This window comes from Astyanax mexicanus, chromosome 18, assembly GCF_023375975.1.
Source record: "Astyanax mexicanus isolate ESR-SI-001 chromosome 18, AstMex3_surface, whole genome shotgun sequence".
NCBI classification, from domain to species: domain Eukaryota; kingdom Metazoa; phylum Chordata; class Actinopteri; order Characiformes; family Acestrorhamphidae; genus Astyanax; species Astyanax mexicanus.
The window spans coordinates 4,232,423-4,249,165 of NC_064425.1; the positions used below are offsets into that span (position 1 = coordinate 4,232,423).

Here is a 16,743-nt window from a genome sequence, read left to right on the forward strand (position 1 = left end):
CTTAATCAAATTAATCAAATTGCAACACGATCACATTTATACACACAACCTACTCCTCTATTTTAGAGATGTCAGATTCTTTCTATTTATAATATTAATATATTTAAAATATGTATTTTTGTTTTAAAAAAATCAATCAATCGTTCAACCTTTATTTTTACTCGGAACAACATTAAGGGTGACCCTGTTGCCGAGCATTTATAACATCATAAAGATTGAACACATTCAATAATAAATTACACTAGAAATAATAAGAAATAAAATAGTAAAAAATAAAGAAATAAATAAAAGAAGTATTAATTTTAAATCAACATTTAATAAAATAAAATAATATATATATATATATATGTGTAAAACAGAACATTCTAAAAAACTTAATTTTTTTTTAAGTATTTTAGAATTTTCTGTTTTACATATATATTTTTATTAAATGTTGATTTAAAAATAATACTGCATTTATTTATTTATTTATTATTATTTTTAATATTATTTATTTGACACATAAAAAAAAATGTCTAAAATATAAAATAAGTAAATAGATAATAGTAAAAGTAAAGTAAAATGTAAAAAATTATAAGAAGTGATTAAATTAATAATAGAACTAAGAACAAGAATGAAAATGTAAAACATTAAAATAAAATACAAATACAATAAAATAAAAATAAATAAAAAATATTGAAATTATTAAAATATCTCAAAGCAATTCATAAATGACTTTAAATCTCCCCGAATATGTTCGGGACTCAGACACAGTCTCAATCTTTAAGTCTAGACTGAAAACTTACTTTTTTAGTTTAGCTTTTGGTAATTAATGTTTTTTTCTTTAGATAAGGCTGCAGATTCAGGGGTTCATGGACAGAGGGAATTGTGGGTAAACTGAGATGCTGGTGCTGTTGTTCTCCCACTGCACACGGTCACTCAGGTTTGTGGACGGTGGAGTGGGTGGATGCTGGTGTTTCAGGGTGCCTCCATGTCTATGTTACCTTCTGGCTCTCTGCCTTTAGTTAGGCTGTTTTATTTAGTTCTGCCGGAGTCATTTGCCACACTCTGATAATGTTTTAATATTCTCAGTTTTGCATAAATCCAGTCAAAACTAATTCCATCTCTCTGCCTTCCTCCGAGTTACTGACTGCCCACCTGTCTGACCTGATACTGATGTTGCACCCTCAGGCTCTCGCGTCTCCTGTCCGGCCAGACTGATGGAAGTTTCTGAAGTCAGCTCTTCTCCACCACCACCACAGATCAGCTGCTCATCGTCCATCTTATTCTCCACTACTGATTACATCCAAGCCATTAGTGGCGCTATTACACTCCTGAGTACATAAAACCTATATGGATGTATAAAAGACTTTTTTAAAATTAATTTAAAAGCTGTTTGACCAGTGGTAGGATGGTCCCCCCTCAAATGTGAGTCTTGGTCCTCCCAAGGTTTCTTCCTCCTCCTGCAGCTCTGAGGGAGTTTTTCCTTGCCTCCGCGCTCACTGGGGGTTCTGTATTATGTATATTCTATGTTTAATGTTTTGCCTGATTCTTTGTCCTGTAATCATGTTTCTGTAAAGCTGCTTTGTGCCAACACCTGCTGTAAAAAGCGCTATACAAATAAATTTGATTTGATTTGATTTGATTTATTACAAATGCAGATTTTCATAAATAATGAACTTGTCAGTGCTTAGATCTTCATTTTACTAAATTTCTCTCTTGTAGAGTCAATTTTCGATAAGATATAGGGGGACAAAACTGTGAAATGATTTTAAACATTTGGCAAAAAAAATTCATCTGTAAAACATTATAAAATATGTTTAAAAGATCATTTGATGAATGATGATTTGTATAAAAATTCACTATTTTTGTTTTATGTGTTATATAGTTGGAATGTGATTTTTCTTGTTAATGTTATGTTTGTTATAATAGGTATTTTATATTATTAAGGTAAAGGTTTTATATATATCACTGTATTTTACTGCTATTTGCAGTTTGTCTGTTGTTTTTTGTTAGTGCAAAAATAAAATATAAAAATTCAGAAATCATCTGCAAATGAATCAGAATAATAGTCATGAATGTTGCCTTTTGCACAGAGTGGAAATAAACACTGTATAATAAAAAGAGCTCAGCTATTTTTTCCCTGCTGAACGGTAAAAGACAAAAAATGATATTTCTAAATGAAATGCTTCAAGCAAAGTCAATAAGAAATGATTAAACAGATAAAAGCAGCTGAACATAATCTTACCATCTTTCTCAGACTGGACTTTTACTCTTTTGTGCTTCCAGATGACGGTGGGAGGAGGAGAACTCACAACGTCGCACACGATAATAGCGTTATCTCCTTCTGTAAACTCTTGGGGGGATGGAGCATTTTTGAAGGCAATTTTTTCTGCAAAAGACATTTTTTTAGTTAGAATGTAAAACAGAGTGTATACACCCTCAGAAACAAGCAGTCCATCCAGTCCATAAGTGATTTAATACATTTGATAATACATCTCAAGAATATATTACCCACATATATTACTTTTTTCAAAAGTGACTTTTGTATATCGTCGCTGTCCAATGAAAAACAAATATCTCCCAAACAGCAACTTTACAAAAGAGAGAAAAAAACCTTAGTTTCCAATGGAAATCAATGTAAAAAGAGTTTATTTCAGGTCATTTTGGGGAAATTCTATTGGTCCATACATCAAGTAATTTTAACACAGTATGAGATAAAGTTGGTTGTTGAAAAAATGTAGTAATCTAAAAATGAACAAAAGAGTGTTTATATAAACTAATTTTTAAATAATATTCAATAAACTGTTTACATAACATACAAAACACACAGACACACACACACACATTCTACAAAGGACTGTATATTAGCTTTTCAATGTGAGTAAAATGCATTAACCTTCCTAGAGGGTACAGTTTCATAATTATATTCTGAATTGGAAAATTAAAAGACTGGTGCTACCACTCAAAAAAAAAATACACTAAGAATAATGCCAATCAGATAAGATAAAATTATGTTGTCTAAAAAAGTAATTTACTGAATTGTTTGCCCTATAAGGCGCACAGGATTATAAGACACATAATGTGACACTAGTAAGGAACAGGGGTGTCACCATGTTTTCCTTCTAATTCAGCAGGTCTTGCTGCTGAGTGGCGAGAACTGTAAAGTTAAGGTAAGTTAAGGAAACAAAACTGTAATTCTTTAAAAAATATATATTTTAAAGTCAAACAAGCACTGGATGTTAATCTACACAGATTTCTCTCCTGAAAACTGCATTACCGTTTATTTACAGTAAGCTTATATTTCCACTGGGCTAGCCGCAGTTAGCAGCTAATGCTGCCAGACAGCACTGCACTGAGGAACCCTGAGTGTTCCGGTAAGCCAGGGCGATATTAGCTAGCGGTTCTTCCCACATAGCTTGTTTTAACACGGTAAACATGCTACAGACTATAGGCACTAAGTGGTTTAAATAAATATCTTAAGTCTTTTGTCTCCAAGACATACAGTACAGGCCAGTACAAAGTTTGGACACACCTTCTCTTTTTCAATGCGTTTCCTTAATTTTTTAATGACTGTTTACACTGTAGATTCTCACTGAAGCATCAAAACTATGAATGAACACATGTGGAGTTTTATGTCCTTAACAAAAAAAATGAGCTGAACCTCCACAGTCACCGGACCTGAACCCAATCCAGATTTGAGGTTTGGGGTGAGCTGGAGCACAGAGTGAAGAAGGCAAAGGAGCAACAAGATCAAATAAACACCTCTGGAAACTCGTTCCTTCTAGACTGTTTGAAAACTTTTCATTTCAGGTGGCCACCTCTTGAAGCTCATTGAGAGAATGATGCCAAGAGCGTGCAAAGCAGTAATCAGAGCAAAGGGTGGCTGTTATTATTTTGAAGAAACTAGAATATAAAACATGTTTTCAGTTATTTCACCTTTTTTTTTTGTTAAGTACATAAAACTCCACATTTGTTCATTCATAGTTTTGATGCTTCAGTGAGAATCTACAATGTAAATAGTCATGAAGAAATAAAGAAAACGCATTGAAAAAGATATATATATATATATATATTCTATATTTTTTCTTTAATTCTCTGAAAAACAAAAGACTGTTTAATAAGCAGTTATTGGTGTACTCTATTACGTTTGATTGTGCACTTGTGCAGATAGCTAAAGTGGTGCAATAAAAGGCAAAATTACAACACTACTTTAATGTTCTTTTACTCAAGAGAGAGACAAAGTCTCTAAAAGGAAAGGAATTAAACAAAACCCTAAGCAAGTAAACCATGAGAAAAAGACAGAGAGCATAAAAATGTAATGAAACAGGAGCAGGCGTACGGTATATCTTCACGTTGACAGTCGCTTCGGCTTGCTGGTCGCCGCTGGTGGCGACACACTTGTACGTGCCAGCGCTATCGACGTTAGCGTTGTAGATAGTGAGGGTAGAGGACGTCTCGTCATTGCGGATCACGGTGATATCCTGCCGGTTGGGTTCGATCTTCTCTCCAGTGGGCGAGAACCAGTCAATTCCCTTCACTCCGCCTACGACTGCAGCGTAACGAGAGGAGGAAGAAGAAGAAGAAGAAGAAGAAGAAGACTTCAGAACACGTGAGATCAGCTCCATTCATCACCCTGCAATATAAACGCTAAACTTTATGAGCTGTGATATATGTCAACCCTTTAAAACACACGTTGCCGGAGGATCCGTACGGGAGAAGCGCATCAATCAGGAGTAAATTAGGTCTGAAGGCAACGGAATATTTCACTGCAATCAATTGAGATTAAGTGCTTCATCCGCAAGTAGAGCAGTAGGAGCTCCTGAAATCACAGCAGGCCAGACGCTCTTGTGGTGACTAGTCTGCCGGCCAAACCACTGGACTAGAGGCTTTGGTAATGGTTCGGTGAGGAGAGCAATTACCAAAGCCGCTGGCCCGTATCTCAAAAACTGTCTTTAAATGAAGCCCGAGAGAGAAAGAGAGAGAGAGAGAGAGAGAGAGAGAGAGAGAGAGAGGGAAAGAGGGAGAGAGGGGGGAACCTGTGAAACGGCTCCAGCCTACGCTGAGATGAGTTACAGGCAGGGAGGAGGTGTGATTCTCCTGATTCTCTTGGATGAATAGAACTAGTCTTATATTGAATCCTGTCTGGAGGAGACGAATGAAGTTTTCTGCATCTACACTGAAAAAAAATATGAGTAAAATGTACTTTAAAAAAGTTTCGCAACTTTCTGCATTTCCTTTTTTTTAAAGTAAATTTAATTTCAGATAAATTGAAGTAACTTCAACTCGGTTTCAAGACTTAATGTCAGGGGTGACCCAGGCAGAGAGACGAGGAGGCGGACGTATGTGCAGTTAAGGTGAGAATTTAATAAACAAAGAGACAAGTAAACAAGAAACAAAGAAAACAAGAAACAGAGGCGAGCTAAAACTAACAAACAAACGAGATACTAAAGATAAACAAACGGGAAGACTATAAAACTAGGCAGGATAAACTAAAACAGGGCAAGGGAATAAACTAGGGAAAATACAGGGAACTAGAAAATAACAGAATAAACAGGAAGATAAATATATACTACAAACAAATAGGGAGGCTGACAAAAACAAACGAGGAAAACAATAAGGAACTAAACTAGATGGATAATAACTAACAAACAAAGCGGGAGTAGATAAACAAAGAAATAAACTAATAACTAAAGCTAGACAATGAACTAAACAGAGCAAGGATTAAACTAAGATAGACACGGAGAGAAACACTGAGAGAAACACTGAGAGGAAATCTGGGAACACGGGAAGACAAACGACAGGAGACAGTGCAAAGACCGACCAGGACAGGTGACAGAGGAAAGCTATTTAACTAAACAGGAAACACACTGGGAGTGGAAACACCTGGGGAAGGGGTGGAGCTACAAATGAGACATGAGGTAATGGAAAATCACAGGCAGAACACAGGGGCACGGGTCACGTGGGACAACACAGGCACGAGGACAGACAGGAAACAGGGCCAGGCGTGACACTTAAATGTTACATAGAGTAAATAAGTGAACTGAACTTCAATCCTTCAATCCTTTCTTTTAGTAAACTTTACTTCATTTTTGCATAGAATATTACCTAATTACAATTATTCAATTTATACAATATTACTCAAATAATTTATGATACATAATATATTATAATTTCTGAAATTAAAATATTTTTAGTTAAAACACACATACTAAACTGTCTCAACACATGGATGGCATGTAATACATTCTTTTTAGTATACTAAAATTGTAATTAGGTAATATTGTATGCAAAAATTAAGTAAAGTTTACTAAAAGAAAGGATTGATTCAGAAAAAATAAATTAAGTAAAGTTTACTTGTCAAGGATAGCCAGGCAGGGAGACATGGAGGCGGACGCAAGTGTAGGTAAGGGAGATTTAATAAATATATAACAAATAAACAGAGATAAACACGGAGCAAGGAAACTAGAGCTAGGATTAACGTGGAACAACAAACAACATGAGAAGGTGCAAAGACCGACAGCAAACACTGACACAGGAGGGCTATTTAACACACACAGGAAGTGGAAACACCTGGGGCTAGGGGGCGGAGCTACAAATTAGACACAGGTGGAAAACTACTGAGACAGAACACAGGAGCACAGGTCACGTGGGGAACACTCAGGTATGAGGACAGACAGGAAACAGGGCCAGGACGTGACATTACTAAAAGAAAGGATTGACTGAAGTTCAGTTCACTTATTTACTCTATGTAACATTTAAGTCTTGAAACCGAGTTGAAGTTACTTAAATTTATCTGAAATTACATTTACTTAAAAAAAGCAAATGCAGAAAGTTGCGAAAGAAACTTTTCTTAAGTAAATTTTACTCTACTTTTTTTCAGTGTACTTACAGTACTGACTTACCTTCACACAGGAAGAACTTGGACTCTCCAACGCTGATTTCGCCTTGTGCAGGCGTGATGTCCACCTGCAGAGAGACTGCAAAACAGAAAACACAAGAAAAAAAATACATTTTATAGACCACCAAGCCAATAAGTCATTGTGTATAGTAAGATAACACAGTCTAATGTTTGGTTGGAACGCCATTGAACTTTGATTGCAGCTTTACGCATTCACTGTGGCATCGTTTCAATAAGCTTCTGAAATGTTACAAGATTAATTTCAATCCAGTGTTGCATTAATTTATTAATTTTTCACCAAGATCTTGCAGCAGCGTTGATGATGGTAGAGTCTGACCACTGCACAAAGCAGCTCTTCTCCATCCAGCACATCCCAAAGATTCTCAATGAGGTTAAGATCTGGACTCTGTGGTGAACTCTCTCTCAATCCATGTGTGAAAATGATGATCTCATACTCCCTGAACCCTGAACTCTTTCACAATTCCAGCACCATGAATCCTGACACTGTCTTATCTTGGAATATGAAGAGAAAAATCCATTGATGGAATAACCTGGTCTATATTCAGTATATTCAATAAATTACCATTAAAATGTTTGATAATCGTGATATCGTCTATTGTGTTTACTTGTATGTTTGTTCACTTATATAACATGGCTATAACATAGCCAGTCATGCTTCAATACCTGTGACTCCGTAAACACAGTGTGGACTCAAGTAGGCAAATAAATAAATATATAATTCCCAAACTAATTATAATAAAAGCTTAATTTGAATTCTTGTTGTCTTTAAAAAGTGTAGAATTGCCTGTTTATGCTGATCTGTTATCATTATGTCAGTGGCATGTAATAGTCTTAAAATTACAAAAATATAGTGTATCACAATAATTTCTGGGACAATATATCGTCCACAAAAAAATCATATCGTGACAGGCCTACACTTTAAGTGATTAATTTGCACAATCACAAATCACCAATGATCTTCAACAGCCAATGGGTACAACAACACAAAATATGTACAAAGGCCAAAGTATGAGGGCATGTGTATTAAGTGCTAAAAACAATTTCAGTTTTTTTGTCAATACACTATTTTTACGCCCATTTAGTTAATTTCCAACCTTATATGAATTTTATGCTTAACTGGGTAATCTGTGTTCTCCAGATCATATGGTCCTAAACACAGTTAAAATATTAAAAACTCTAAAAAAAAGGCATCTAGACCTAATCTATGATCTCTAATCTGTGGGATGCTATTGCTCCTACTCCCCTACTGCACAATCTGAAGAAACTGTGTGAATATTCAAGATGCATGGGATGGATTATCACTGAGCACACTTAGGAACCTCTACGACTTCATTCTGAGATGTCTGACATGTTGCACGAGTTACACATGGAGTTACACACTACTTCTCTAGGTGCAGCTCAATATATTTGACCAGGATTTGCTCATATCAGTATAAATATTTAATCATATGTTGCTCATGGTAACCTTTATTTGTCTTCTAAAAAAAAAGCATTGCAATCTTGACACCTCCTTCCACTGGCAAGTGCAGCTGTTTTGGCAGCTATTTATTTGTTTAGCGTAAATCAATAAAAAAATCAATAACAGAAATAACAGCATACCAACTATCAATAAAGTTATAGTCAATAAAAATAGAAAGTGTTTATAATACGCTTTTTAACCAATACATTTTTTTTCATAATGTTTTCATGACTTTTCCAAGCCTTCAATGCAAATTTTTATTACCAATTTTTTTCTTTAAACATCAGTGCAGGCATGGACCAATAAAAAATCTAAATAAAACCAAAAATCAACTAAAACTATAATTAAAACTGATTATAGTAGTTCTAAAATTAATCAGACAAAATGTTGCGGACACACAATCTTTAATAATAAAATGTGTGTCAGATCCTGGGAGCTCCATTGTGTAGGGCTAAATTACTGAATTAGCTTAAATACCTTAAAATAGATTTTCTCCATCCTAAAACTGAAACACAACAATTTGTAGAGCAAATTTTCATTACTTTTCCAAAACCTTCTGGGTAATTTAATTTTTCCAAAACTTATCAAGGCCTGGATATTGCTATTTTCAAATTGCATGACTTTTCCAGGTTTTTATGACCGTGCACATATCCATACATATCCTTATTTCTCAGCCTTTTTTGTAGAAGAACATTTGTGATCCTGTAAATGAATCACTGAAGTGTAGCTGTATTTGTTTAGAATACAGTTTCACTGTTGCTGCTTCTTTTTACAGTAATAATTCCCAAAATCTCGGTGCAGAGCTGCAGTGAACATATAAAGACTGAGCAGCTACCTGCTCTGTGAATGAAGCATGTGGATAAAACTGGTATGGGAGCCCAAAGGAAACACGTCACACATTACTTTTACTTAAAACAGTGATCCAATTCATCCCTGAGATTTTAAATATAAAATTATATGAGCCAACCAGCCTGCTTTTAGATTTGAGCTCAGTTATTTCTTGATAGTTCCTTTTATGAGCTTGTTATTTCTTAATGTAAGTGCTGGTAAGACTCTCTCGTGGCCACTGGACATGTTTTTACATGTTTTCACAAATTGAATTGCAGTGTTACGCACAATAGGGAGATGAACTGCAGAGTAAAAGCATGGTTTATGGCACGTTCAGCCACCAGCTGCTAAATTGACAGCAATATGATCGTCTCTGAAACGGTAAGAACCGCTGCTGCCACATGGCGTAGTTTCCATCGTTAGTTTTGAGATAAATCCAGCTAGATAAGCATTTTTCCCTGTCAAAACACGCAGATAAACTGGAGAATGGGGAGCGACGGAATGGGTGCGAATAAGTCCCTAAACATATTCCGGGTTCAAAGATGAAGCCTTTCCTACTGTAGCTCAGCACATGAATAATTCAGCAGAACGCAGAGTCTTTCAAAGTGCGTTCCATTAACTCCTCACCGGCGCCTGACCTCACCACTTTCACCACCACAGTGCAACAAGTCACTATGGAAACCCCGCTGACACAGCCACTCGTGATAAGAGGGTGTGAAGATGATTAGGCTGAGGAACCTCGTGCACCACCTTGTCTTCTGAGACAAGGCCACAATTAGCGAGCCAACATCCTGATCGTTCTGAATTAGGGGTGTGCACAATATCGTATCGTACGCAATAATATCGGCGATATTCTAAAATATGGTGAACGATATTATTAAAATAAACATTGTTTTATTCTATAAACTACAGACAACATTTCTCCTAAATTCCAAATAAAAACATCGTCATTTAGAGCATTTATTTGCAGAAAATGAGAAAAGTCTGAAATAACAAAAAAGATGCAGAGCTTTCAAATAATGCAAAGAAAACAAGTTACAAGTTAAAACAAGTTTTAATCACAGTTTTCATGCATCTTGGCATCATGTTCTCCTCCACCAGTCTTACACACTGCTTTTGGATAACTTTATGCTTTATGCCTTTACTCCTGGCTTGTGATCATCCATCTTCCTCTTGATTATATGCTTGATTATTAACGATATTATCACCTGAAATATTGTGCCATATCACCCACTTCTAATTATCACATCAGGGTACTACTTTTTTACTGTTTTAAGCAACAGAAAAAATCACACTGTTCTCATTTACCATTATATATCTACTAGAGACAGATTATGTCTGTACAGTATCATTTATTTTACTTTAATCCTGCATATATGGAGATATATGGAGTGCATAATTAGTATTATTAGTATCATGACTGGATTCTGGATCATTTACTTTTTTTACAAATCTGATGAAATTCTTGTATTTTTTTTATATTATATCATAGCGTATGCAATAATAAAACATACAATTTTCATTTTGTTGCAGTAGTGTATTTTTGAAATATGTTTTATATTGTTAAATACCATGAAATATTATGATATTACTTTAGGGCCATATCGCCCAATCCGTATTCAGACTACCATCACAAATCTGATTTTGACAATCTAGTTTGTATCCATATTCACACGAAATCTTATTTTAGCTAATCTGAAATGCAATTACAATCTGATTTGTGCAGATGCACCTTGTTCTCTATGTTCTCAAAGCTCAAATCAAATTTTACAGTAACTTTCGCATCACTCACATCTTTACAAAGCAACTGCTAAAGCAAAAATCTAATTTTATCCCATTTTCACCCAAGTTTAGAAGGCAAATTAGCCCGCCAACACATTAGGGCTCCCTCTATTGCTTGTAATGCTTCCAACACTAGGAGTGTGAAGCGTTATACAGGAGCTTTAGTTTAGTTCTCCAGCACCAAGACTCGAGGCTGGAGCAGTATTAGCATTAGCAGATTACCACACTAAGTGCTAGCTAGATCTTTCACCATTCAGAGGTGAGTATTATCAGCCCGTAGCCTGCTGTTAACCCCAGCTAGCACTGGTGGAGCAGCATTAGCACTAGCCGCTAACTCTTTCACCGTTCAGAGGTAAGTATATAAGTATATCAGACTGTAATCTGCCCGTTTAGCGTGTTAAAACAAGCTACGTGGCACGAACTGCTAGCTGATGGTGCCCTGGCTTACCAGAACACTCAGGGTTCCCCAGTGTAGTGCGATTAGCCGTAATGCTAATGCTGCTGCAGCTTACTTAGCTTAGCTTTCCTTAACCCTCACCCAGTGACGAGACCTACTGAATCAGACGGAAAACATGGCGACACCCCTGTTCCTTACTAGTGTCGAATAATGCGCATTATAATCTGGTGAGCCTTAAGTATGAGTATAGACCATAAAATAGCAATTATTGATCATTTGCATTTTAGTCTGGTGTGTCTTATAGTGCAAAAAATACTATCTCTATCTATCATCTCTATCTCTATCATCTATCTCTTCAGCTTCCGCCCAAATGACAACTGATGGCCACATCATAACCACATAAATCTATGCAGAGATGTTTGTGATGTCCAGACAGGCATATCCAATGTGCAAATAACAGTACATAGAGACCAGACTTGAAATAAATCCATATTGCCTGCAGAGCAAACAATGCTTTTGATACACATTGTGAAAAGGCTCAGATATTAGAACTATTTCAATTTCTTTTTGCCCTTTTTATTATTTTTTTAATGCTAACAATGCCCTTTGACTTTCTCAGAATAAGTGGGAGCTGTCCAGATACGTTGGGTTTGGGCGGCCCTCCAGAAAGTCAAGCAGCGGAGAGGCGTACAGGAGCGCGCACAGATCGATATTTCAATCACAGCAAAATAAAATCCAGTCTGCCCTGGCTTAGACTGATCAGACAATTCAGCATTTTTCATCTGTATGTTTAACCTGTAGAGACTTTTGAGAAATAAGTAAAGGCGATGGGGAGCGGATAAAAAAAGAATATTGATCCCGACCCAGGTGCTGCTCAGTGGCTTTTAGTCTTTCAAGTAATTTAATAAAAAATACGGTTAAAAGGAAAGGCAGTCCAGCGGCAATTAAATCAGCATATTCCGTCGATACCCCTGCAAACGTGTTGTTTTTGTGGGGAGGCCATTCCTTATGTCTTGACATGAATATTATTAGCCGCGCTTGTGCTGTCGGGGCTTAATGAACATGTAAAGACTTTTCGGAATAAACACTGTCATCTTGAATTTTCATCAATTATTTGTGAGCTTCTCTCTCTCTCTTTCTCCCTCTCTCCCTCTGGTAAAGGTGGATATTTAGATGCAGGGTGGAAGGTGGAAAACTACCGATTTTTCTGACTTTCAACTGCAGCCCTGGCAATTTGAACAAATGCCAAATTAGACTCTCATAAAACCAGTATATATAACATGGTTTTGTGCTCCGGTGATTCAGGATAACACTGCTTTAGTCCAGTGGAGGAGTGTAGGGGAGAAACAATAGGATTTTGGCTCTTGCTTATGAATATTCATACAAATGCAAATATATCGCCTATGAATGGCTAACAGCACTGCGACTGCAGGAGGCAGCAAGACAAACAACAGTTAGAAACAATTTAAAATAAAGAAATGTTTGCACTATTAACACTAATAGTCTTTGCGATGTCATATGTTACTTTACAACATGTGTAATAATGCGCTGCTAAGTGCAGTTCAGCAGTTCTGACCTAGTCTTAGAGTCTCTCAGAGTAAAATGCCAAATCCAACGGAGATCCTATTTAAACCTATAGTTAATTACACACAGAGGTGGGTAGTCAAGGTCCAGAAAGTAAAAATCCACACCATCGCTGGTGGTGTTCCTCCATAGACAAATTCTAACCATTTGTTTCTTAGCTCTGAATTACTGGGTAAAGCATATAAACACTGATGTGTTATTTGCACAAATAACACAGTAATGAACTGCCATGCTGTTCTAGCGCTGTTAGTTAGCTCCTATCTGACGAGATGTCATCGCTGAACGGCTTCAGCTCTGCCTGTGGGCGTTCCCGAGCCGAGGTGGGCGGGGCCATGAATATTAATTTACTGGTTCACTTAGACACGATACTTTTCCTGATCGACTCGTTTTTCTGAATATTTTCTTTTACTAGCTGCTGCAGACAACGAGGAAGAGGTTGAGGAAGAGTTTCATGTGCAGCATCATGAACAACTCAGAGAGACCCACTGTATTGCTATTGTACAAAGAACAAGAAAAAGTGGATTTTAGCGCAAGGACACCTTTAAATACTGAAATATCAGCTGAAGTTCTGCTTTTAGATCAGTGCTTCACAGTGCATTGGTGCACTTCTTTCAGCCTTAATATCAGCCCATTTCAGACCTTTGTATTGTTACTCAAGAGTGAAAGAATTTTGGATGCCCTTCTGAACCACAGTCATTTCTTTCGGCACTTCAGTCCTGGATGGTCTTTCATGGTAGAGCTGAGTAATTTCATCGAGCTCAGACATGCTGGAGACTGGAAGTAAAGCGCAGAGGTCTGATTTCTTATGAAGGCTGCAAAATATCGCCATATTGTTCCACATGACCATAATTACTGTAGTGAAATGAACAGTTAACCCGGCAAATTGGAGTCAATGAGCAGCACTGCCGCTAAGTGATCGACAGAAACCGTTATATTGTGTGATACTGTAAATGTGTTCATTAACTCTGATAATAAGGGTCGCGAAAAAATGCTTAAGAGCCACCTGACACCAGAAACACCGGGTCAGTTTAAACCATAGACTGTGTATAGCTGGACAGAGCATCGTCTCTCAAAAGTGAAGCCCCCTGCTGATCGGTTTCAGAAAGCTGTGTAACCCCACCCATCCCCATAGGTTTCAATGGCAAAACAGACAACTTTCAATCACGTTTTTTTCTAATATACTGTAATTCTACCTCCATTATTTAAATGCAGCAGCTAGTGTAACCTCTGCTTATATTGTCCAATTTTTATTTCCCCACAGAATTCGTTTTTTAAAACTTTATTCAGCTCTATTCAAAAAAGGTGTGGTTACTGTAAAAGGGCTGGTTATGGGCGGGACCAATAACAGACCGTCAGCTCCACTCCGCTCCGCTCTCCAGCCTGTGACCTCGAGGCAGCCCTCAGGGGCGGGGATATTTAAATGAGTAGTCTGTCTCTCCACAGTCTTTCTCCCTCCTCTGGTCTCTACTGCGCAGACTCGGGTATCAGGATCGGCAACATGGCGGAAGATTTTGGCTTCATTTTCATTAAATGAATGGGAACGGCGACACGGCATCCATCTTTTTTTACAGTCTCTGGTTTAAACCCTTTATAGACTACTGTATGCACTACCAACAAATTTCTATTTTCTGGTCTATTTTCATACATAAGGTGCATTTTAAGCAACAATAAGAACAATAAAGGAACATGGGTGTCACTATGTTATTTATATAAGCTAAGTGAACAAAACTTTAATTCTAAAAAAAAAACAATATACACATTATACAAATGACTTTATATAAGCTTTTAAATGTGAGTAAACTAATTAACATTTCCTAGGGGTAAAGTTTCATAAAAACGTTTTTTTATTTGAAAATTTAAAGACGGGTACTACCACTATAATATATAAATAAAAGTGTACTAAAATAATGCAAAACAAATAAGATAAATTTATATTGTCTAAGAAAGTAATTTAATGAATTTTACGTACTATAAGGTGCACCGGATATTATAAGGCGCACTATCAGTAAACTTTTATTTTCTGGTCTGTTTTTTTACACAAAAGGCGCATCGGATTATAAGGCGCGTTTTAGGCAACACTAGTAAGGAACAGGGTTGCCGCCATGTTTTCCTTCTAATTCAGCAGGTCTCACCGCTGTATGGTGAGACCTGTAAAGCTAAGCTACGTTAAGTAAACAAAACTTTATTTCTAATAAAATTAACTTTTCAAAGTCAAACGAGTGCTGGATGTTAATCTACACAAATTTCTCTCCTGAAAACTGTTTATTTGGGTGATTAAAGAGCTTCCTTGTATTTACTGTAAGCTTAGATTTGCAGATTTCCACTAAGGCTAGGTGCAGCAGCATTAGCATTAGCATCCAACCGCTAGAGCTAGTGCTTTGGCTGTTTCAGTAAGTAAGTTAGCTGCTAATGCTGCTCCAGCAGTGCTAGCCAGGTTAGCAGCAGGCTACAGTCCAATATAATCACCTCTGACCAGCGAAAGAGCTAGGGCTTAGTACAGTTCGCGGCTAATGTTAATGCTGCTCCAGCAGTGCTAGCCAGGGTTAGCATCAGGCTACAGTCCAATAATACTCCCCTCTGAACGGCAAAAGAGCTAGCGCTTAGCGTGGTTAACAGATAATGCTAATGCTGTTCCAACAGTGCTAGCCAGGGGTTAGCAGCAGACTACAGGCTGATAATATTCTCCTCTGAACGGCAACAAAGCTAGCACTTATTGTGGTTAGCGGGCAATGCTAATGCTGCTCCAGCAGTGCTAGGCGGGGTTAGCAGCGGGGCTACAGTCCGATATACTCACCTCTGAACGGCAAAAGAGCTAGTGCTTAGCGTGGTTAACAGATAATGCTAATGCTGTTCCAACAGTGCTAGCCAGGGGTTAGCAGCAGACTACAGTCCGATAATACTCACCTCTGACTGGCAAAAGACCTAGCTCTTAGAGTGGTTAGTGGCTAATGCTAATGCTGCTCCAGCAGTGCTAGCCAGGGTTTGCATCAGGCTACAGCCCGATATACTCACCTCTGAAGGGCTACAAAGCTAGTGCTTAGCGATGTTAGCAGGTAATGCTAATACTGCTCCAGCCTTGGTGCTGGAGAAACTTCACTGTATTGATAAAATTCATACATGAGGAGCACCAGATTAAAAGCAGCACCTTTTAAAGGATTTTAAGTGCACCTTATAGTGCGAGAAATACGGTAATCAGAAGATTGTACAGTTAATTACAGTGTTGAGTTGTTTTTAATATATTCACTTTGTTCTAAATTTGCAGCCTCCCTCGGTTGTTTGATCTGGAGGGTAAAACTGTAGTTAACTCAGGAAAAGAACATTAAATGCTGGTAATAACTGTTCTAACTGCCTCACGCCGTGCTGCACAACGTGAACAAAACAATAGATCACAAGCATTCTGCCGTAACCTGAGTGCAGCAGCCTAAGAGGAACAAGTCTTTTGTGTGGGAGCACTTATTGGGCCACTCTATTGCAACAGCCTACGCAATCGCTGCTACGTGTCGCGCGGACGAAAGAACACGTCCAAAAGGCGCAATTTTCACCCGTATAAGTGTGGGAGACTTACATGTGCGCGAGTGGATCAGATACAAAAGGGTGTTGGTGATTAATTAGAAGATTCGAAGAGTTTATTGTCATGTGCACAGTAAGAAAGAAGTTCCCTCATACAGTTAAATTCTTTCTTTGCTCCTCGCCAAGAATACCGCATAAAGATAAAAAAATATATACAATAAAGCAAGAAATAAACAATATAAATAAATATAAATATTAAATCTATATCCAGGATGGAAATAT

At 37.2% G+C, this 16,743-nt stretch overlaps 1 protein-coding gene across 5 annotated transcripts in view; it reads right to left on the reverse strand.

Annotated features, from left to right (window-relative positions):
• Positions 1-16,743, reverse strand: part of ncam1b (neural cell adhesion molecule 1b) — a 201,144-nt gene that overhangs the window by 101,191 nt on the left and 83,210 nt on the right. For all 5 annotated transcript variants that reach the window (XM_049466818.1, XM_049466816.1, XM_049466815.1 and 2 more), the window contains exons 2-4: positions 6,885-6,959; positions 4,322-4,531; positions 2,228-2,371 (exon numbers count right to left, since the gene is read on the reverse strand). In XM_049466818.1, the coding sequence (XP_049322775.1) occupies positions 2,228-2,371; positions 4,322-4,531; positions 6,885-6,959 (429 nt within the window). The remainder of the gene's footprint in view (positions 1-2,227; positions 2,372-4,321; positions 4,532-6,884; positions 6,960-16,743) is intronic.